This window comes from Pollachius pollachius, assembly GCF_949987615.1.
Source record: "Pollachius pollachius genome assembly, chromosome: 7".
NCBI lineage: Eukaryota > Metazoa > Chordata > Actinopteri > Gadiformes > Gadidae > Pollachius > Pollachius pollachius.
Window position 1 is genome coordinate 21082818 of NC_136940.1, and position 22373 is coordinate 21105190.

Genomic DNA, 22373 nt, shown 5'->3' on the forward strand with positions numbered 1-22373 from the left:
CACAGGAACCCAACCTCTATTTTTGTGCAGTGTATTTAATGACTGCTATTTTTCTTTCTTGTAAAACATACCTGGTAAAATAAAGGTAAGGAAAAGCTGCTAAACTTTCAGGGGTACGAGTTGACTTTTAAAGCAGAGGTCTTTGTAACACTCACACCTTCTACTGTCAGCGGAAGCAGCGATCGTAAGGGAATAGAAGAACAATGCGGATTGTAACGCTGTTCTCTGGGTCTCAATGGAACTGCCAGTGGAAAGCGCGAAATAGCCCTAGAATGTTATTTTGCATCTGAGGAGAGAGCAGTGCAGCGTGGGACTCGACATGGGCATGGGGTCAGAGTGTGGAGGGTGTCTGGAGTGGTCTGCGGGGCTGCAAGCCGGGGTGAACTCTCGTGTTTTTCTGTCCTTTGCTGTGTTGGCTCAGTGGAATGGAAGTTCTAAATCCCAGTTAATCTGCTCTGTGTGTGCTTGGAGCTGGGGGAGAGAGAGGAAGAGAGAGAGGAAGAGAGGAAGAGAGCGAGAGAGCGAGAGGGAGAGAGAGGGAGAGAGAGCGAGAGAGAGGACCGCTATCATCACCATCAGCATTGTACTGGTGGCAGGCCAGTGGCAGCCCTGGAGAAGTGCAAACATCCTGTTTATACTGGGGGGACAGGGGAGGTGGTTGTGTGTATGGGGGAGTAGTGTTAGAATACCAGACAGACAGCCTGGTAGGGGTGGAGAGAGAGAGAGAGAGAGAGAGAGAGAGAGAGAGAGAGAGAGAGAGAGAGAGAGAGAGAGAGAGAGAGAGAGAGAGAGAGAGAGAGAGAGAGAGAGAGAGAGAGAAAAGGAAAGTTGGACAGACAGACGTAGTGACATCCTGGGAGAGATAGAATGCATTACAAAGATAAACATGCTAATTACGAGTCATTTTATTCACAATCTTCCCCCATTTGGAAGTCCATTGGTGTGGTTTGCATTAGTAGACAAGGAATTCCGAAAGCTAACTAAATACAAATTAAAATCATTAAAACTTCCCAAAAAACAGAAAAATGAAAAGAGATAGCCTTGTTGTACAATGGGATAGGAAACTCCTCATAAAACACCAGTGCTGCAAGGAACCTTTTTCAAAATCATGCAGTTATTGTGACAGTTGGCAGAAAAACGTTACGTAATGCAAATCCTCACAAATCACAAATGCTAATTTCATTATTTAAAACATGTGTCTGGTCGATTTTTTTTAGATAGTAAGCCTCTAACTGTCACCTTTCGAGCACTAAGTAAACCTTTGGCCAGAGTAGTAGGCTATTGCCCCCTTGTGGTAGTGTGTTGTACAGCTCTCTATATGCAGTAGCGTATCACGTTTCACATTATAAGCAACTACATAGCCTACATATAATTGTAAATGGAGAAATTCATACTTTCTTTGATCTTTCTTTGATCTCTTTAAATTAATCTTTCGTTGAGTCTTTCTGATGATGAAATCCAAACAATCCAATATAAACACACACATATGGTGCAAGTCTGTGGCCGAATTTTGCTTCCTCATTACTATATGTTGCGTGAGGATTGTGATAAAACAATCCTGTGTTGACTCATCAACGACGACTACCATCCACTTAAATTAGTTACATAATGAATAAATTCAGGCGCCCAGAATGTTAATAATAATGATTAGTTATCTGTTATCTTGAGTACAGATGATAATGACAGAAATGTATGTATAGATACATTACTGTCGGTGAACACCAAAAAGTAAACAATGCACTTGTATAATCACCTTGTTGGGGTCACGTAATTATGCATGTAAGTCTGTAGTCATTGTTAAAAGTGAAAAGAGAATAGGTTTTCCTACTGGTTGTTCACCCTGTGTGGACATAATACATCACTGCGTCCTACTTCTATCCGTATCAATTGCAGATGTTTATTGATTCACACATTTGATTTGAATGAAACTTGTATATCAAAATGTACGATAACTGGTATCGGACAATTTTATAACTTTACATTTTTTACCCAATTCCAAGTTTTCTTTTATGGATCGAAAAGGGATTAGTTTCACTGTAACCAAAGTATAAGGGTTCACAGTTTTAAAACAAAGTATAGAGCGCCCTCTACAGGACACTAGACCACTGTACTAAAGGACAGCCTAGTCTACCTACTTTTTTCGTCGGAATTAAACACACACACACACACACACACACACACACACACACACACACACACACACACACACACACACACACACACACACACACACACAGATTAATTAAGTATTTATCTTTTTTATTATTTGAGTCTGTCCCATTAGATCTAAATTTCCTTAATTGGAATTCTGGCGAACTGACCATAACAAGAAAGAAAAAAGAGGCATGCTTCTAATTGGTGTTCCTTTTAGATTTCAAATAAATAATAACTAATTGACTTCCAAACATATATAAGGAGCTTAGTTAGCGGCTCCCAGGACACTCAATAAACACCATTCACTGGGGGCAGGGTTAGGGGCAATAAACTGCACTCCCTAATTGACTCATCAATGATTAAAGTGGAAGGAAGGTTTGGTTCCTCCTCGACCATATAAACCTGCCCCATTGTTGTGTCGAATTAATTCGTCGGTGGTGAATGGATGTCTCCGTGCCCCCCTTTGAAGTGAGTGAACACTGAACAACCCTGAAGAAGTACTCCAGTAATCAAAGAAGCCCTTCATGAGCAGAGGACTCAGACCACAGCTTGTGACGCCCATCCCATGCCGGCTCCATTGAGACTCTATAGGGATACCCCAGCCCTGGTGGAGTACCAATGAGGCAATCATCTCTGCACCCGCGCAGAGTGACCCCAGAAAGACCAAGTCAGACCAAGGCCTCCTTCCCATCTGCCTGATGCAGTGATGGAAACGGTATGAGACATATAGTATGAGGTCTATGGAGTTGTTTTGTGGTTTGTCTGTACTGCTGTATTGCTTCACATTGGGATTTTTAAAGTGAATTTTGGTTTGAGTGTTTGCTTGTTTGTGTGTGTTTATGTGTGTGTGTGTGTGTGTGTGTGTGTGTGTGTGTGTGTGTGTGTGTGTGTGTGTGTGTGTGTGTGCGTGCGTGCGTGTGTGTGTGAGTTTATTTTAATTCTACATTCTTTTGTATACATTTTGGTATACATTGGAATGCCATGTGCGTAATATACTCTATGGGCAGCAGCTCCTTCCATGCTTTCTACTGACAGAGGGCAGCACAATTAAGAAAGACATTCTTAAAATTTCACGGCACACTTTGTGGTTTGGAGTCTTAATTGTCCTTAAGGGATAATTATTAACAGCTGTTGTTCCAGGCTCGGTTTATATTGTTGAATTGGAGCAGTGATTAGGGTCTATCATGCGTTTACTCATCTTTGTTACGCTAATTCAGCCCTACTTACACTTTATATAGAAATAGTTCCAAAGAATGTATATACATTGTAATGCAGAAATATCGAAACCAAACACTGAAGCTAATTTTCAAGTGATTTGGTTTCGATACACTACACATTACATAATGGAGAAGCTTTATTTGTGTTTTGTGCTATGTATGCAACCGATTTTTAAACCACTCATACAAACAAGCCTACATAAAACGTAATATAACATGGCTAGAAAGTGCATTTTTACAAATTTATTTTTTGGTGGTCTCTTGAAAGAGATAAAGACCATGTATGCTGCACTGCCAGACGTCTTTATCTGTTTTGGCCAGGTCTTGTCCCCGCCCAAAGTTTACAAAAGGAGCCATGATCTATAGACCTATACGTCACATCGACCATCATTCCATGGAAGACACTGTATCACTGTATAGTTCCCCTCGTGTATTGGAAAATATCACGGGATCTCTTGATAGTGACAACAAACTGTTTCTCTCAATCACTGTCTTCTTAAAATATTTTTGTCACGAGATATTGAGAAAATACAAACATTCTTTTAGCCTTAATTCAAATTCATTCATTTAGAATCTTATCATGTTTCTTTCATTATTCAGCCTTTTATTTATTGTACTGCATCTTACCCGCAAATAATAAATGATGCGGTATGCACCATCCTCTAATTGTATCATATCATCGACTATTATAGTAGCTATGTCACAAAAATGTACAGGCACAGGAAAACTTTAGAAATAAAGTTGGGCAGTGGTTCATGGTCGTCACACGCCGTTGACACGCATCACGTGGGGTGAAACAAAAGTATCGAGCTAAAACCCTTATGTATTTTTTGCATGCGTGTTTTTGTTGCCTACGTTGTGCGTTGCTGTAGTTTGTGGTACAGAGAAAAACAATTGCAGTTGCAGGGCTCGAACGTTACTGCAATAACCCCGAGCTGTACAGAGAGCAGATCTACAACATCCGGGCAATACTGCAAGCCTGCGCAGAAAAGGAATGGCGGAGGTAAGTGAGCAAAATGAGGAATGCAATGAGCGAACGAGAAAGAAAGCGAGCCGTTTTTTATCACGAATCGCGACGTCAACATCGATCCTGCCTCGCGGGTCGATCCGTCTCTCCGCCGGTCAACTTTGTGTGAGAGCGTGCGGGGAAGAGTATAAATAGGGGAGAAGCTCTCTCTCTCTCTCGCTCTCTCTGTGTATCGTACCGCCGCACTCCGCGTTCGTCGCTTTAAACACTCATTCCCCTTCGCCTGGGCGTTAAAACAGTAAAGGCTGATGGATATAAAGTGGCGCTGAACTATTTCTGACGTGCTCTGTGGTATCAAAGCGGCTGGTTGAAGTTTTAAGAACGATGTCAGACTTTTTAGCCGACCAAACTATTCTGCCGGCCTGTTCGGATGTGCACGAAAAGACTATTTCCTACTCCAGCCACTTGTAGTGAGTCAGAGAGAGAGGAAGGAGCGTTCAGCACCCGAGTTACAGGAAAGCGCCACTGGGCGGGGTGAGACGTGGGGGTGGGCGAGAAACAGACGACTTTTCAACTTTTTACGCTTTTAACTTTTTGTTTTTGAAGCACGCTTTGATCGGTATGGTCATTCTAGCGATCGGGTATTTTGGGAAAGTGGTCGAAGCGTCGGTTCCCGGGTGTGTAGACGCCAGTGAGTCTAAGACGTATCCTTCGGTCGATTGCAAAAAAAACTAGCCAGCCATAATGTATCCTGTGTCTTCAATGTTTGCTTTCGTCTGATGTCGTTTTTCTTGCCGTAAAGGTTTTATAACTTTTAAAAGTTAAGTTCAACCTACTTTTTAACGCGTAAAATAACGCATTGCGATGCCTGCCGATTAGGCTAAGAGTGGCCTTCGTCGATAGGTGAGTCGGAAAACGTCAGCCGATCCATAATGAAACGAGCAAAGATCAACCACCCCACTTCTTCTGTTCACGCATATACATGTACACCTGTTGAAGTGTGCTTTACTTCTCATGTTTACAACGCAATATACTTCTTTCACTTCACACTTGTTTTGTTTGTTTTGAATCATTGATGGCCAAATGCTACTAACATTTAAGGATGTTTCAAAATATCAACTGTGTGTGTGTGTGTGTGTTTGTGTGTGTGCATGACTGTGTGTGTGGCCCCTAGAAGGTTAAATGGGTTCACGGCCTGAGTGTGGTCCGTATGGCCTAGCGAGGGTGTGGAGATCCAGCGATGAGGGCCACAAGCAGCAGTCACAGCAGCAGGGGTCCACGCAGACTGCCCTAGAGGACTTGGAGAACCGCCAACGGCTCAAGCCACGTCCTCTCCCCATGAAGATGGCAGCTCCGTCCCAAACAGTAGGCTGGCTCTTGACTCTTAACTTATTGCTCAATAGGGTTGTCTTGACGTTGTTAAACTCTAGATATGGTATGTAGTAGACCAAATAAAGCCAAGGTTCATCGCAACGTCACATTAAAGTTAAAAGTTGGAAACTAATGCGCTCGTTAAAACTCATGTAGTTGTACATTAGGTATTTAGTTATTATTTCAAATGGACCCGCTTTCTTAACTAGGTCTCTTTAGTAAAACAAGTGCTTAACCTCAATGAGACTAATCTGGCAAAATAAATGTGAAATTAAAAGATATCAGGAGTTTTTTGACTTAAGGATAACCTTTTATTAACAAGTATTCTATTACTTAGAATAAACGTGCTTTAACTGCTGGCAAAGCTCTACTGTGTTACCAAAGGTCATAGTAACCTTGCTCTTGGTAAATTAATTGTCCTCTATCTCTTCCCATCCTGCTCACCCGTTCCTCCTCCGTGTTCCTTTGTGCTTCAAGGCCAGCGAGCTTCCCCTGGAGGAGCTGCTGGCTCTGTACGGCTACGAGGTGCCGGGCCAGCTCCTACAGCCAGGCATGGACCGCTGTCACCTGCCCCACATCACACTGGACAAGGTGAGCAACGTTTGGGGGGGGGGGGGGGGGGGGGGGGTCTTCTGCTACTGCTCATGAGGTGGAGCATGTCAAACCTGCAACCGGGAGGTTCTCTGTTTTTCAGCACGTTCCTGGCTGAAGTCCTCTGAGCAAGGCATCTCTATGCATCTGTAGCCTTGGACGGGAGACCTTGCGGAGGCAATGTTGATGTTTGAGTGTGTGGAGGAATGTGAGGGGTTTGAAGCAGTGGTTAAGGAGCAGTCACACCCACCACTGCAAAATAGTCCCACTTGGCGATACCTGCCTACTCTGTTCAAAACCTTTTTTAGTTAGCCCTAAAATGGCATAAAATGTTGTGATAAGGCTCTATCAATAGTAAAATATCCTTTAGAAGTTGAGTTGTTTTCTAAATGGCAGCCTGGGGAACAAAATAACAGAAGTCAGTGTGTCTTCTGTGGGCCATGTACCTTCAGGCGATCTGCACTGGTGTGTCTTGCGCTGTATGTATTCCCAGCTTTATCTGTAACCGTTTGTCCTATAAAGGCCTTAGAAACTCATGAATCAAACGTCACATGATGGTAACCGGCGAAGAGAAGAGCAACCCTAGGCCTCCGCTGTAGGCCACAGCGACACGAAAAACGACTTTTTACCCTTAAAAGCACAAGATAGCTTGTTGCACATCTTCAGTGTCCTACAGACTGTGACCGACGAATGGATCGAGGAACGATTAATTTATGGTACTTTATTTGCCATTTAGTCACTTAGCAGATCCTTTTATACCAAGCGACTGGCAGTCAATTGTCTTTCAGATGCATGTCTTTAATAAGTGAAGAGGTAAAGGTTTAATCCTACTTCTGCGTGCCTACACCATTGCTTGCATTGATGGTTCTGCCAGCCAACTATGGCGACACATTAGTGCCATAAAGCACTAATGTGATAAAACATGCATTCGGGCGTATTATATTATTTAACAAGCGTAGATATTGACTGCGAGCGAGCAAATCATCTCTGCACGCGCGTGCACTCAAATCCAGGGTTTAGGATTGTCGGTGCCGTTAAAGTAGTTAACTATTATGAAGAAGCATTAACGGCACCGACAATCTTCAGAATGAATGAGAGGGGGGATGAGGATCAATGTCAATCAAATATCGTTCTTCAGAAATGGTCAATCACAGGAGAGCCCGCCCTGCCTTGGTTCCCTCCCCCATAGTGCCAAAATTAAATTTGAGCGAGAGAGCAGAACATCATTCGCGAGAGGCTGTTATGCGCGAGAGGCTGTTTTTGTGACTGAAGTTATTCCCCCCTCTCGCTTGCAACGAGGTAATGCACTCGAGGAGCTGTTTTCCTCGCTCGGGGAGCAGCGCTCTGAGTGCCCGCGCTCGCAGAGATAATTTGTGCGCTCGCAGTTAATATCTACGCGTGTGAAATAATATTATACGCCCGAATGCATGTTTTATCACATTAGTGCTTTATGGCACTAATGTGTCGCCATAGCCGACGTGTACATGCATATCTGGAGCACGTAATCTACGGCGGTACCCTTTTTGCTACACTGGTAATGTAGAGACCCATGTCGTCTATTCGACAAGTATGAACGAAGCTTGAGTCGTATGGAGGGCTCTATGCTAACTTTTTTTTTTCAGGAGCACTCGTGCCCCTAAGTTAAAAAATTTAGGAGCACAGAAAAAAAAATGGGGGCACAATAGGTTTTTGTTTAGAACATTTATTAGCATTCAGAAATTGCAATGGGGGGGGGGGGGAAATCATCGGCCCAAGGACTGATCGGATATATGGCTACTCGAATTCTGAGCTACCCTGGGCGGGATTTGGCGTGAATATTCATTACGGAGGTTGTAGCACACAATACAATGGAAAGATTTAAAATGATAGACTTGGAAAATGTAGCCCTTTATTATACACAAATTTGCTGTTGGTGTATTAGCCTAGGACAACACCCTTGCCAGATTATTTATCTAAATAGCCCTATGTTGTTAGAATTTACTAACTTTATGCAAGGTCTGCGTTCGTGCAGTAGGCCTACTCGGCGTTGACTCTGTCCTAAAAATAGAATATTATTGTAAATTACATCACATCAAAAAAGCGGTAGCTAACGTTAGTTGAATCAAGCAAACTAATACCTCATTAAAAAAAAAAAATCAAGTTACATCTCTGAAAAACACTGATGTTTAAAGGAACACTCCACCCATTTGCATTAAGCTTTACATTGTTAGAAACCCAGTCATACTTTTGAATGGTCATGCAACACTATCTCATTTTCCCCTGAGACGGGAGAAATCCGTATTTACCTCTTACACTTCCTTCTGGCAATGACGCAAAAATCGTCATTTTGCGGCATTGCCAGGAGGAAATACAAGAGGGGGGATTTCTATTGAGACTACAAGCACTAGTCCCACCCTTTCAAACCCGCCCATTGGGGGTGGGACCTAATGCGCTAACAGACCTATCACAGATCAGTGCCAGTGCGTTAGACTTCACCTGCAGAAAACATGGCCGAAGGTACTGAATACGCAGACGGATACAATATGGAGGATTGGGATTTTGAAGAAGTTATGGTAGAAACAGATGTTCGTGGCTACCTTTTATGAGCCACAATATAGCGACGAGCAGCTGAGGGCTATGGAGGAACAGGAGGCGGCCGAAGCTGCCGCCGCTACAGCCGAGGCAGACAACCCGCCTGCCGCAGACGAGGAGCCCGCAATGGCTCGAGCTGGGGCGGATTGGAGGTGCCTGTGCTCTCACTGTGCGCCAATGGACACAGAACAAGAGTCTGTCTGCTGCCGAGAATTCCAGCGGTGCCAATTTCTTCTGGACGAAATCACGGAATCGGAGGATGACACAGACGCGTGTGTTGTCGATCACCCGAATTTCGCACCCCAGGCTTCACGCCTCATCTGAACAGTTGGGTATTGGATGCATATTTCCGGACCCAGAAAGTGTACTTGAAATGCCAGCCAAAGGCCACCGGCAGAAACAGACGTCTGAGCATAGAGTAAGTGTTTGTTTTTTTACTAACACATTGGCTACAATAGTTTTGAGTCCCGGGGAACGTGACAATGTAGCTATCCGAAAGTAGCCGACCTTATTGGCAGATCATAGGCTACGTTATGTTAGCTTGAAGTATAGGCTACTCAAGGCATAATTTATCTTGCTTTGATAATGTTGTTCTCTTTCTTTCTTAGACAGTATCGGCTTCCTGTGTTGTCCAGGCCATCAGAGCTAATTACCCAACACAAGATAAGCAGTACCGTGACTACCAGGAGACAGTAGATGCTCAAGATGAGCTGAGACTATTTTGACTAGCAAACGCACACTACAAGTTTTGTTTTTGTAAATAGTTCTTATTTTTTCATGAATAAAACTTAAAATTGATGTTGGTTGTTGTGATTTGTTTACTAACCCAAGTGCTGTTATACTAAAGTAGGCCTACTGTATAAGACAAACACTTATCTCAACTGGGGAGAAAAGGTTGAGTACAAATACTTGATATGCTGAGCTACAGTAATTAGCAAATGTTTTTATGCTGTACAGTAATATACAAATGATGCGTTTGAAAAAACGAGGGCAGAAGTCTAGACTAGTCAACGTATCACGGGGATATGTTCACACAAAGTTTGCTCGTGCTTACACTCGCGCTAAGACCGTGGGTCCTTCCCCCTCCAAACGGAAACAGGCTGGCGGTGCAGCGAGCGCAATGCACTGTGGTAGTTGGAGGATTTCTTACTTTTGAGCCAGAGAGAGACTTTCTGCCTTTTCTCAGGCTAGGATGAACCGATTTAAAAAAAAAATTGCGCATTTATAATACATATGATTATTTACTTCCTTAACCTTCAAATCTCCACCGGTGAAGTATCCCTTTAATAGTATGGATTTGTTTCACCACTTGCTTGCGGACCTTGCCGTATAGTTTTGGCATCTCAATTTGGCTGAAGTGTGTGCGGGCAGGTAACGCGTACCTGGGATCAAGTGTTTTGACTATCTCTTTAAAGCCCTTTCTATCGACATTTTGAAAGGGAACCATGTCTTTACACAGGTAAACAGTGACGGCGTTTGTTATCTCGTTCCATTTTGCCGTAAGGACTGGCTTTGGAAAATGCCTGCGGAAGCAATGTCTGATATGCAGAGACAGCGTCACGCTACCAGCGTCTGTCTCGTACGGTGTGGAATGAGAGCTCGTGAATGGACTATTGCGCAAGCACGCGCGCAATAGCATACTGCCTGAGAAGTATCGCTGTCAAATCTGTCCCTGGGAAAAGTAACGTTGCGCCAAATTGAAAAGGAACTATGTTTCGTTACCATATTTCCAGTAGTTGCGCGTAACTTTGCTGTTTACATGAAAAAGTAGTTAGGTTACTGTATTAACGCGTTATTTAGCGTTAGGAGAAGTCACTCGCACGCGTGCTCCGGTTTTGTTTTTCTCGTTCGCACGCCGAAATATTCACTTGCAAATGCGAGTGAAATGGGCGTACTGTAGAGCCCAGGCTCAAAGATGCATGCTAAATGTAGACTGAGGATATTTGCTTAAAGAGCCAGTGAACCCACTCTTTGAGCTAGAGTTCGAACACTATGAGATTTTTGAAAAATGCGTTTTGGGTTGATGGTTTTAGGAAAGAGCGGGGCGTGTTATCCCAATGGTTACGACCCAGGGCAACTTTATGATACTTTTTTAGTACCGTCGTGGGTAGGAGCGATGTTGTATATGAAATGCGCCTCAAACCCTAGCGTTATTCTTTATGTATCTGCGAACACTAACCCTCACTCGGAAGTTTAAATTAAATAAACCGCTGCTCAGACGTGCGCAAGTGCGCAAAAAGTGAAACATCCACACACACGCCGCTCCGACGTTACCTCTTGGTCGTGACGTCTGAGTACCTCGGAAAAGGCCCTCAGACGTCACGGAGAGAACGCTATCTGCGTTCGCAGCAGAGTTAAAGGTTTACATAGGGTGTTGGGGAGAATTGCAAAAACATAGGAAATGCCCACTTTTTTATTGGGGTCTTATATCAGTAACAGTGACGAAATGAAATAGTACTATGTTGACGATCCTATAAAACCCATTACCACGATGAAAAGAAAAATAAATGGGTTTGCTTGCTCTTGCACTCTCTTATAACTTTTACTAACAGGACGGCTTTGACTGTTGTTTCTTGTCCCAGGATCAGGTGACCGAGGACATGTTTGCAGGAGGCGAGGAAGAGGATCCGACGGCCGATGAAGACCTCGCGCCCTCCTATACTTCCAACCCCTCTGATCTGCTGAGACGACTGCGAGGTAACGCGCACACTTTCTGTTTCACTTTCACACTACTGTTTTTGGTTATTGTCACGTCCTCACCCTCGCGCGCACTCTTGCTCGCTCTCTTTCTCTTTCCCTATCCTGTCGTATAACTTGGCTACAGGCACCTTCTCTGGCTTTTTGAATGCTTATTTAATAAAAAAAAAAAAATGTAATAGGCTTTGTTATGAGGAATGTTTCTGTGTTCTTTTTTTTTTGTCTGTGTGTTTACCAATATTGTCTATATAGATAACTATATATCTATATCTAAATCAGTGTAAATCTGATGATGATGACCTGTTTCTTATACCAGATCATGTGCTGATATAGGTCAGCTTCTTTCATCCTAGGGGTGCAAAAGCTGCTTGAATCAAATGTGCCATGTGTAGCAAGGAAAGTGCTTTAACTCGGCCAGCTGCATAGAGAAGTCGATGGAATGTGGACTGTTTCCTTGTTGTGAAATTTCCCTTTCAGGCCAAACAGCATTTGCATTTGTTAACGTTATAAAATAAGCAAGCATAGCGTTTCTGTTTAAAGCCAAGCAACATGTCCGTTTCAGAACAGAAGCGAAATAACGCTTTAGAATTTTCTAATCCAAAATGGTATTGGTCCTATTCGAGGCCCGGCGGAAAAATACAGCCCGGAGAAATTCCTGCTCTGTATTATTCATTTTAAGACCTGTCACTGGCCTTGACATACCCATCTTGATTTGCGAATTTTTAAGTACACAAAATGACATCATGGCTGTCCCTGTGATGTCTGGGTGTTAACTGAGTGAACAACATGCTGTCTCTCAGGTGGAGACAAACAGGCAGACGCTGGCTCTTCAGAAGAAGACTCAGACGGTGCTTCCGTTCCCTCCAATGAAGAACGCAAGGTAAACCGCTGGAGCTCCCGCGTTTAATAATCTCTCTAAACCCCACTGAATGGCATTAACACTGCCAGGTTTAGCGGTTCAATTCCCATTGTGACCCACCCCTCACTTGGGGTGTCGTAAGATGCTTTGAATAAAAAGCCAAATGGCATGCATGGTTATATAATCATGAATAAATCCATCAAATCACATTGTCCTCTGTGGTTTGCTCATGACTGTCGTACCAACTCTGTCTTGCCAGGATATCATGGTGGGCTCTATGTACCAGGCCCAGATCCCTCCGCTCAGCCCGTACGGCTCCCAGGGCCGAGGTAAGCCGTCATCACTCACACCCACGCCCCACACGTCTCCTCCCCTCGTCCCATTCACCATGCTGCTCATGCAATGGCTCAGCCGAGATAACAGTAAGAGCTCATGCCTGCGTAGACCACTAATGGGTTTTACTGGTATTTTTTTCAATCCCACCTATGATGAATCTTTGTACCTTATTTTTTCCTCCCTTTTTAATATAATTATGTCTCTCTCTATTGGCTCCTCCTTTTTATTTTCATACACTTTCTCCCATCCCTACAACATACATTCTTATCTCCTCATTTGTACCGTGATCCAACCCTAACCCTTATCCTCCCTTCTACCTCTCCTCCTCTCCCCTCCCCCTCCCTCCGTCTTCAGCCTATGACGGTGACGACCTGCTGCTGTGGAGCCCCGGGATGCTGCCCCTACAGGAGGTGGAGGGATTCCTGCTCAGCGCCCAGGCCCCCAGCAGCCAGGAGGTGGCGCCCTACACTAATGCACACGGGGACACCCTCCACGACAACGAGCAGGTAGCGTGACGCACAGGGTTCTCAAACAGTGGGTCGTGGCACATAAACGGGTCGCACGGTACGGTAGGTCATGGGATGACCGTAAAATGTAAAAGGTCAGATTTGTATATGTTTCACTGATTATACATCGGTGTGTTTACCCGAATGCACACAAAATGTTCACTTAAGCGGAGCGTCAGTATTGTGTCTTTGCACTTGTTTTTATCGCTAAAGTCTATTACAGGTACCTTCTTTACCTCTTTAAAACAGAGTGAGTCTACTTTCCTCGGTTTAAGATGCTATGCATCGGTCAGAAAATCGTTCTCATTACTGGCCCCTTTGGCCGGTAAGTGAACTGCAGCCTACTTAAGTTGTTTCATTCAGAGCACTGCGCCATGGGATGAGACAATAACAATCATAAAACCAATATTTGTTTACGATTATTTATTATCATAAATAAACATTTTAAAACAGAAATGTTTGCCATTATCTGCGCTTGGATGACACTTTTTCACGACAGTCTGAATCTAAACGTTGATTAACATAGAAGTCTATGAGGAGCGTTTGACGCTTACTATATGCTTAAATTACGGTTTTGGTGTGAATAAGGGGCTAGGGAACCCCTGGGGACCCCCCGAGTATTTAGTGAATGTAAAGGAGTAGTGTGTAGCCCCGGGCGACAGTAGCCAAGGAGGTAAAGCAGCTAGGCTGACCATGGGAATGTTCCTCTTTTGATTCTCTGGGGTTTCTTCTTTGTCTAATTGTTAAGGTTTGCGTACTTCATTGAATATGGGTTGAAAAATATATGGCACTAATAATAATTTTCCTTATTGTATGTTACACATGTAGTTTTATGCTCATCACCTTGAAATGTCATTTTGAAAAGATTTGTTGTAATTTATTTTAACTGTTCACATTCAGGCCCTCTATGAACTGGTGAAGTGCAACTTCAATGCAGAAGAAGCCCTAAGAAGATTACATTTTAATGTGAAAGTGTTCAATGGCAAGTACATTTCTGTTTCTGTTTATGTCCAAATAACCATTTGTGCAACAAGACAAAAGCAAACGTTAACCCCGGATTAAAAACCGATAGACACAGCGGGTACCATCTCACGAGATGACAACTTTAATAAATTAAGGTTGATTAATAAATTGAAACATTTCCATATCCATGGCTACGAAATGTTTCAATTTGAATTCAACTTCTTAAAGCTGCACTTATTGAAAATGTTTTGAAACTATTAACTACTAAATATTTAAAATCAGAGAAACTGAATTATAATTGATTTTCAGTGTGTGTGTGTGTGTGTGTGTGTGTGTGTGTGTGTGTGTGTGTGTGTGTGTGTGTGCGTGCAGATGAGCTGTGCTCCTGGAGTGAGGAGGAGTGTCTGGGTTTCCAGCAGGGCTACCGGGCCTACGGGAAGAACTTCAACCTCATACAGGCCAATAAGGTGAGCCCCCTCTTGTTCTGGAGCCCAGGGTTAACATGCGTTAGCTTGCCTGCGTACTGAATGGCAGAGCAAGGATGCCCTGTGTGTCTACTGTAATCTACTGTCCTGTTCAGCAGTTTGGTGAACTAGAATATTGGCTGCAGGCTGCACCAATCTAAAATACGCAAACATATGCCCCGGGAACTCAACATTTTTGTTTCTGAGACTATGTACAGAACCTACGAGGTGGATGTTCTGTCTGGAATCTGACCTGTGGTGCTAGTATGTTGTCATGTCTGGCACTTAATGTATGCACTTATTGTATGTTGTACGTCCTTGCACTTAAAAATAGTACTTAGCATTGTGTTGCATCTTATCCTAGCTGTCTTTTTTGTATACGAGGAATGGGTTAGCCTAGTAATTGTTAGTGCCTGACACTTTGTTCTATGAACATCCTTACCGTAGCACCAGCGATATTTATTGTTTTACTTTCTTCTGAAAAATGTACTTATTGTAAGTCGCTTTGGATAAATGCAACTGCTAAAGGCCCTAAATGTAAAAATGTAACCTTCTTACCATAAACTTCATCAGCGACTGGTTTGGTGGCTGAATTCTCGTTCTTTTTGTTCCTTTCTTCTGCCGCAGGTGCGGACGCGCTCGGTGGGGGAGTGTGTGCAGTACTACTACCTGTGGAAGAAGTCTGAACGCCACGAGTGCTTCACACAACCGGCCCCCAAGATGGGCCGCAGGAAGTTCACCCTGCAGTCCGGGAACATGTGAGTCACGCTGCACGCCAGAACGACAAAATCTGGGTTCACTTCAACGACCCCGTCTAGGAAACAAGCAATGGAAAAAAAAAACTGCATCAACATTGGTAATTTCAATTTGTGCTATTCGACCACAAGTCAAGTCAAGTGCTATTCGACCACAAGGACACCTTTGTTATTTTATGAAACACACTGTATACAGTACACTCAGTGGAGTGAATTAATCAGAAACCAATAGTGAATCAATTACACTTCAATTTTTTTAACTTTTATAAATCACCAGCAAAATATTTGATAAACCTCATCCTACCCTCAAAATGGCCACATCTATTTTTTATGACGGGACACATCAGTCTGAACAATCAGTCTGGACTTCTTAGAATTTGTCTTGGAACAGTGTAGATATCACTGTCATATTATATTGGGGATTGTAAACTATATTGTGCATTTTAATTCAGCAAATTCTACACATCTGAGACCAGTTTGTTCTTTGAGTCTTCAGTCTATATGGTCATATCAAATGAAGACCAGTCACTCCCATTCTGAGTATCTGGCATGAGGGCGGTTTTTATGATCAGAGCAGCCATTACTGCTGGTTTGGAGAATTGTTTTCTACTGAGGTCTGGTGGTTAGACGGTGGGAAAACTGTTCTTCTGTTTCTAAATCTCTTTTGGTTTTCCTGTCTGGTTGACTAATATATTGGCCTACTTGATGCTTTTAACTAGTTTTGCTGAAACAAATCTTAACTTCCCCCTTCCTTAATCCCCTCAAAGAAAACACAAAACCAAAAAATAACTTATTTGGTTTTGTGTTTTCTTTGAGGGGATTTTTGCAAGGTGATTAATGACCAAGCTTCTACCAAGAACAAGAGGATCTTCTACCAAGATCCTCTTGGTCAATTAGTTTGTTCATAATACAACGAGGAACTGTATGACGTAACGACGATTTTTTTAATTTATTGGTCATAAACTGACTTCCTCGTTTGTAGCACTTGTGTTGCGGTTAGAGCGCACTTTATTAAAATGCGTCTCTTTTTCTACGAGGGGTGTAATGGTACACAAAAGTCACGGTTCGGTCGTACCTCGGTTTTTAATCACGTTACGGTACGGTACGGTTCATAGTTAAGGGGAAAATTAAAAAAAACTGCTTGTTTGTCAACAACAGAGAATGGCCGTAGATCAGCAGCATTGAAAACGCCAATAAACTTGGTTATGGTATTTGCATTTCTGAATTCCCAGACAGGGGTTGTTGAAATAGTGTCATGAGCTGGGTTTGCACAGCTCTTTTTTTTTTTCACAGCAACGGTGATAGTAACACTGGATGGTGCCTTTTCAAATGCGTGTGCATGTTAAAGTGCTGTACGTAGACACGGGGAGCCTGTCGGAGACCCTCTCCGTAGCTTACGTGCGCAACCAATATTTTTTAACTATCCGTCAACGCCATGGACCTATTGGTCGACACAACGGAGACGGCAAGGGCTCTGATTGGTCCTCAACAAAATCATTTCCTGAATCACTTCTCCGGTTTGACTTTGCACTTTAATTACTTTGTACATTGTTTACTTTTCACCTTAAGGACCAATAAAACACCAAATAAGATTTGAAAAGCTTTGGAAGTTTATTAACAACACTGCCTACATGGTTTGTAGTCAACATATAAGATCGATCGGGTGGCGAATTGCATTGCGTATCCGACATCCCGACGGAGAGCTGCTGAGGGGTCTCCGTAGTTACGGAGTCGGATTACGGAGTCGGAGTAGTGTACTTTTGCTAAACGGTCCGGGTGGAACTCCGACTTCAAGTTTTAAATTCCGCATCGCAAAACAAGCCTTTACATTCGCCATATTAACGCTATGTACGGCACATTTACGAACCGCGGTACACCTCTGTAACCGCACCGAAGTGACTGTACCGTGACGGTTCGGTACAAATGCGTTTACCGTTACACCCCTAGTTTCTACTCAAGTGCCTTACTATTACTCGCTTGACTTTCATAAATATAATTAAAGAATACCTTTTCTTTCTGATGATCTATTATGCACTGGTGCTCTTTTTTTAATTAACGACAACTTATGCCTGTAAATCGCTTTCAATATTTTTCAATTGTTATCTATAAAGTATTGTTACAAGCTGGTCCTGTTCCCCACCCCATGTCGTCCTCACAGGGAGGATGCGGATCAGTACGAGGACCTTGGGCCCCTGGAGAGCCAGGGTAACACCAAAGCTTCCTCCCACAAACCCCTCAGAGCACAGAGGATGAACCTCGCCCCGTCGACAGTACAACGCCCCGATAAATCAGGTAGGGTCATCAGCCCCTCCTCAGGGGGTCAGCCAAGGACGAACCCTTTTAGATGTAAAGTGTGACATGGTGTTTTAGAAACATTGATTGCAGTATTGAAGCATTGAAGAGTTTTCCATTGCACTTAGAGGCTCTAACAAACGGAAGTCAGACGGCATTTTTAGAACGTCTGCATGAAACCGGAGGTCGGGCGTGACATGGGTTTTCAAAAAGTTGGAAGTTGCTTAGGGTAGAGCTGTGCCTTGAGAAATGTGGTTGGACAAATACTTTGATGCCAATGCAGATATGTAATGTATAGCAGAATTCTTGGTAATAGGTTGGGGAAAACAAATGTATTTTTTTGGTAGGAATGGCCCATTGGGTATTCATAGGTGTTACAGGCAAGGCTTTAGGCACTATGTCCTGTATTGACTATAATATATTACTTTGACCTTATCATTTATTGATTCATGTATATGTGTGTGAGCAGAAGATTTAGGAGTTGTTCAATAAATAAATTATATTTGTATATTGTTCCTTAATGGTTAATTATAAAATTAAGCTATTTCTTAATTTTACTCCAACCAATGGTGTATTTTTGTCTTTCAGTTGTGTCACTGTAATTCATGCCAGACTCAACTTGGCAGACTTGGTGTCATACAAAACAAACGAGGCGTTAAGATTTTGCACAAGCATCTCGAACGGACAAGGCAGAGCACTGAGCTGCAAACCCCATGTCTGCAATGCACCCGACCACTTGACCTTAGCACCGTTCTATGGAGGAGATAACGGATGCCCACAACTAACAGCAACAACAATAACAACAAGTAGAGTAACAGTTTAGCAACGTGTTCCCTGAGATGAACCACAGGTTAGAGTTTGGTTTCTCATGAGCACTGACGTGGGTTTACTTGTACACTATTAATGTGTATTAATTCGATTTTAAACTAAAGTTGAGTGTCAACGTTACTCCAATAATCCAAAGGAGTGTCAACTTAACCTCTTATCTCTACAACCGCCAAATCACAATGACCGGGTGACCCTTATCCTGGTGCACTTTAGGAATGTTTCATTTCAGTTTCGTCTTTGGAAACGGTTGTTGAAAAAAAAAAAAAAAATTAGATTAATTTTAGCTTAGTTTTGTCGGTTGAGGTGACCGCCACTGCATTAGCTAGTCAAAAATTGCTGTTGCCTCCTGTGTTCAGGCGCCATCAGGGTGATCTCTCTCCTGACTGAATATGTTTGCATAGCATTTCACATCTACATCATCTCCACACAAGTCCTTAGACTCTGTGAAAAACTGGCCATGCCCACTCCAGAATCCATGGGTGTATGTTGAGGTTCCCTGTCAGAGGACATGTGTTTGAAAGTCTTTTTGTTTTTGCCTCATTTTATAATGATTTTAAAGCATTCTAAATGTTCCCATTTTTTGTGTGTGTGTGTGTGTGTGTGTGTGTGTGTGTGTGTATTCATGTGTGGCTGTAGAGGAGGAGGGTCGCCCAAGGCGCAGAAGAACTCCTCGCTTTCTGTTAAAGTCGTGAGCTCGGCCCCCCCCGGCCGCAGGTAACCCACACGGCTGAGAAAGGGGAGGGAAACAAAATGGAGATCACCACGAGCCCCATTGTAGACAGAGCGATTCTCACTTCATTCTTCCCATTGGGATGTTGTTGTAACGGCAGCCGACAATCAAACAAAAAATAATTATTTAAAAAAAAAATTCAATAAAGTTACAACAAAAATAAAAATGACAGTGTTTGTATTCACAGCTTAACATGTGCAATAGTAATATAAAGAACAGATTCCTTTTATTTTATGAAGAAGGATCAAGATAAATATCTTTGCCATTAAAGCCACAACAGTTTCCTATCATCAGCCTTAAAGCCAGTCCCATGGTTTACCTTGTAATGTAACAATCATAATAGTCTAGTAGTACCACAATGCAAAATACCTCAACCCTACCTGCATTAATGATTCTTAAAGACCAGGCACATTGGATAAAGGCCCCTGCTTAATTATTCAGAGGCAATTGACAAACATACCTGGAATTTCCAGTGCAAGGACACAGGCCAATTAAGCTGATGGAAATGTGTAGATGTACATTACCCATAAGTCATCAGATATTCAACCTCCGGTCCATAATTCTCCTTATGAACTGAAATTCTGGTTCTGCATCTAACCAAAGCTACTGAGAGTTCAACACTAAGTGCTTTGAGAAGTGTTAATGGTTCCCATTAAGCCTCAATGGAGTTTGGTAGAAGATTCATCTTGCTGCTTCTCAATATCTTTTTTAGGGCATGAATCATACTGAAAGTCCCAACAAACTCATTTTCTGTGTAAATCTCTTTGCAACTGTTTGCAATAACATAAGCGTTTTTTATGGGTTTTTTCGGTTTGACTTTGAAACAAGCTTAGTGTAGCATACTTATTCAAATGCAAACAAGCAGCTTTGCCCAAAACGATCCTCGAAAGAATTTATTACTGTTGCACTTCTTTAAATGTGCACTCTGGCAGCTAATGTTGATCTTCATTTTTTTTAATCCAGATGTCAAGTATTGACTTCATTTCTTTCTGTAAAAATGCCCAACCAAGGTGCAGAGATTGTTTTACAGACTGTGTCTTTGTGTCTCTGCCAGGCGGTGAGTCTGGGTTCCTTGTGATGGACGGCCGTCCTCGGAATCTCCTCAGCCATCCCTTCTCCCCCCTACTCTCCTCTTCCATCCACGGATCACCACATGGGTTCTGACCCAGGCGGCAGCTGTGTTCGATATCCCAACCTACAAACACCCCAAGCGTTCCACTGTACCCCCCTTTCCAAAGAGCACTGAGCTTCTGGGTCATCCCAGTCCAGGGGGCATTCCCCCCCCCCCCCACAGACCGGGATAATGGTCTGATCCAGGGGCTGCAGGCAGGGTCTTAGGCCAGCTCCATGCCTACCCACCTGCACTGGCCACAGCACCACCCTTCACCACAGACTGTAGGACCTCCAGCAGCTTCATACGCCTGTGAATCGTCCAATGAAGGGGCGGAAATGGATCCTAGTCAAACCAAGGGCAGACCGAGAACTTCTTCCCTAGGTTGTATGAAGAACTGATCTTGAGTTTCCTTCAATTTTCTTTTGTATATTTTGTTCAGGACAGGAAAGGCATTGTCCACTCTGAACTGTCCGATGTCTGGGGTGAAAGAGTGTCCCATTCACCTAGTCCTGGGAGGTAATTCTTGCCCCCTATGAACTGAACTAAGAACAGAAGCACATTGACCAGCCTCCCCCTGTCCACCCATTAGTGGATGGACCTGTCAATCAGTAACTTTGGGCTGCTATTGGAGACTACATTAGTTTATTGCTCTTCACTGGCTGGACGTTTTGACTGCAGGTACTGCGATGGTGAACAGAACAGTGTGTACTCACTGTCGGCCAGCAAAATGAACAAAGTTGATCACCGTCCACCAACTGGTTAGAGCATCATAGCAATTGTTGACCACAACTTTTTTATATATAAATATATATGATTATATGATTAAGTTCAAAAATTTAAATCCTTATCGCCTAAATGATCGGTCAGGTACTATGTGTTTATACTCAACCTCTTCAAGATTCAATAAGCCAATTGGACAACAGGTTGATGTCTGTGTGAATGTATAGTGAAGCTTAAGTTGTGAAGTCGACGAAGAATCTCCGAAAGTGGCCTCTTACCCAGTTTAAATCACATGCTTAACCTTTCTTTACTGTTCTTTTCACACCTTTTTTATCTTCCTTTTCTTTTTATCAAGCAGTCTAGTTTCCTTGACACAACGTTGCTGGTTCTTGGCTATACCAACATTTTTTAATGAACCCTTTATACCTGCTCTGTTTATACTTGTGACATTGCGTTTAGGGCAACAATTAATTAGCATTTAAAAAGAGCTTACTTGATTTCAACAATAGCCACTCCATGTACTTGTTAGCAATGCATTGGTTACTTTGGTCTGTATGGTCACGCTGGATATGAAGTCATACTGGATTCCTATTGGACGATTCTAACAATTAATCTCTCAACCGGCCCAACGATCACTCCGTTCAACAAGTGTCTACAGCCACTTCTATCCACTTCCAGCCACTTCACTTCAATCTCATTGGCTGAACGGCTGATAATCTGTTTTACTGTCCCCCGGTTGAAAAATAATACACTTTACGATCAGGGATAAAAAGCAGACGGGAACATAACAAAATAAGTGCATATCGCTTACTGGAGGTTTAGATTCGTGGACCAGGCTAGATTGAACGAATGAGAAGATTATCACATTTAAAAATCAAACATATGTTCTAGCCTCTACTACAAACCAAAAGGAATAATTGTTTTTCAAATTGTTGTTAAAGACACAAATTCAGTGGCATCAAGCCTCCATAGCCCTTTCTATTTATTTCCTTATTCTGGGTTCACACAAACAACGAACAAACAAACATGGCTGCCGTTAGCTTTTTGGTCCAACCCAGTGAGAGGTCAATATTTGTCTTTGTGTTTGCATTGTTAACTGGCGGAAGATTCTGATAGTGAAAACAGAAAAGGGGGAATGATATCACCACAGTACACTGCCTTTTTGTCTTTTTAAGCAATTTATATATTGTACCTCTGTTGTTCATTAGTTTATAATTATTATATTTTGTACATAAAAG

At 42.8% G+C, this 22373-nt stretch overlaps 1 protein-coding gene across 1 annotated transcript; it reads left to right on the forward strand.

Annotated features, from left to right (window-relative positions):
• Positions 1 to 5516: 5516 nt before the first annotated feature.
• Positions 5517 to 22373, forward strand: mier2 (mesoderm induction early response 1, family member 2). The gene is made up of 12 exons (XM_079740476.1): positions 5517 to 5703; positions 6187 to 6300; positions 11454 to 11568; positions 12369 to 12448; positions 12687 to 12756; positions 13118 to 13269; positions 14170 to 14251; positions 14605 to 14699; positions 15324 to 15454; positions 17610 to 17743; positions 19208 to 19285; positions 20356 to 22373. The coding sequence occupies exons 1-11, from the start codon at positions 5521 to 5523 to the stop codon at positions 19261 to 19263; spliced, it is 1212 nt and encodes a 403-aa protein (XP_079596602.1). The 5' UTR covers positions 5517 to 5520; the 3' UTR covers positions 19264 to 19285; positions 20356 to 22373.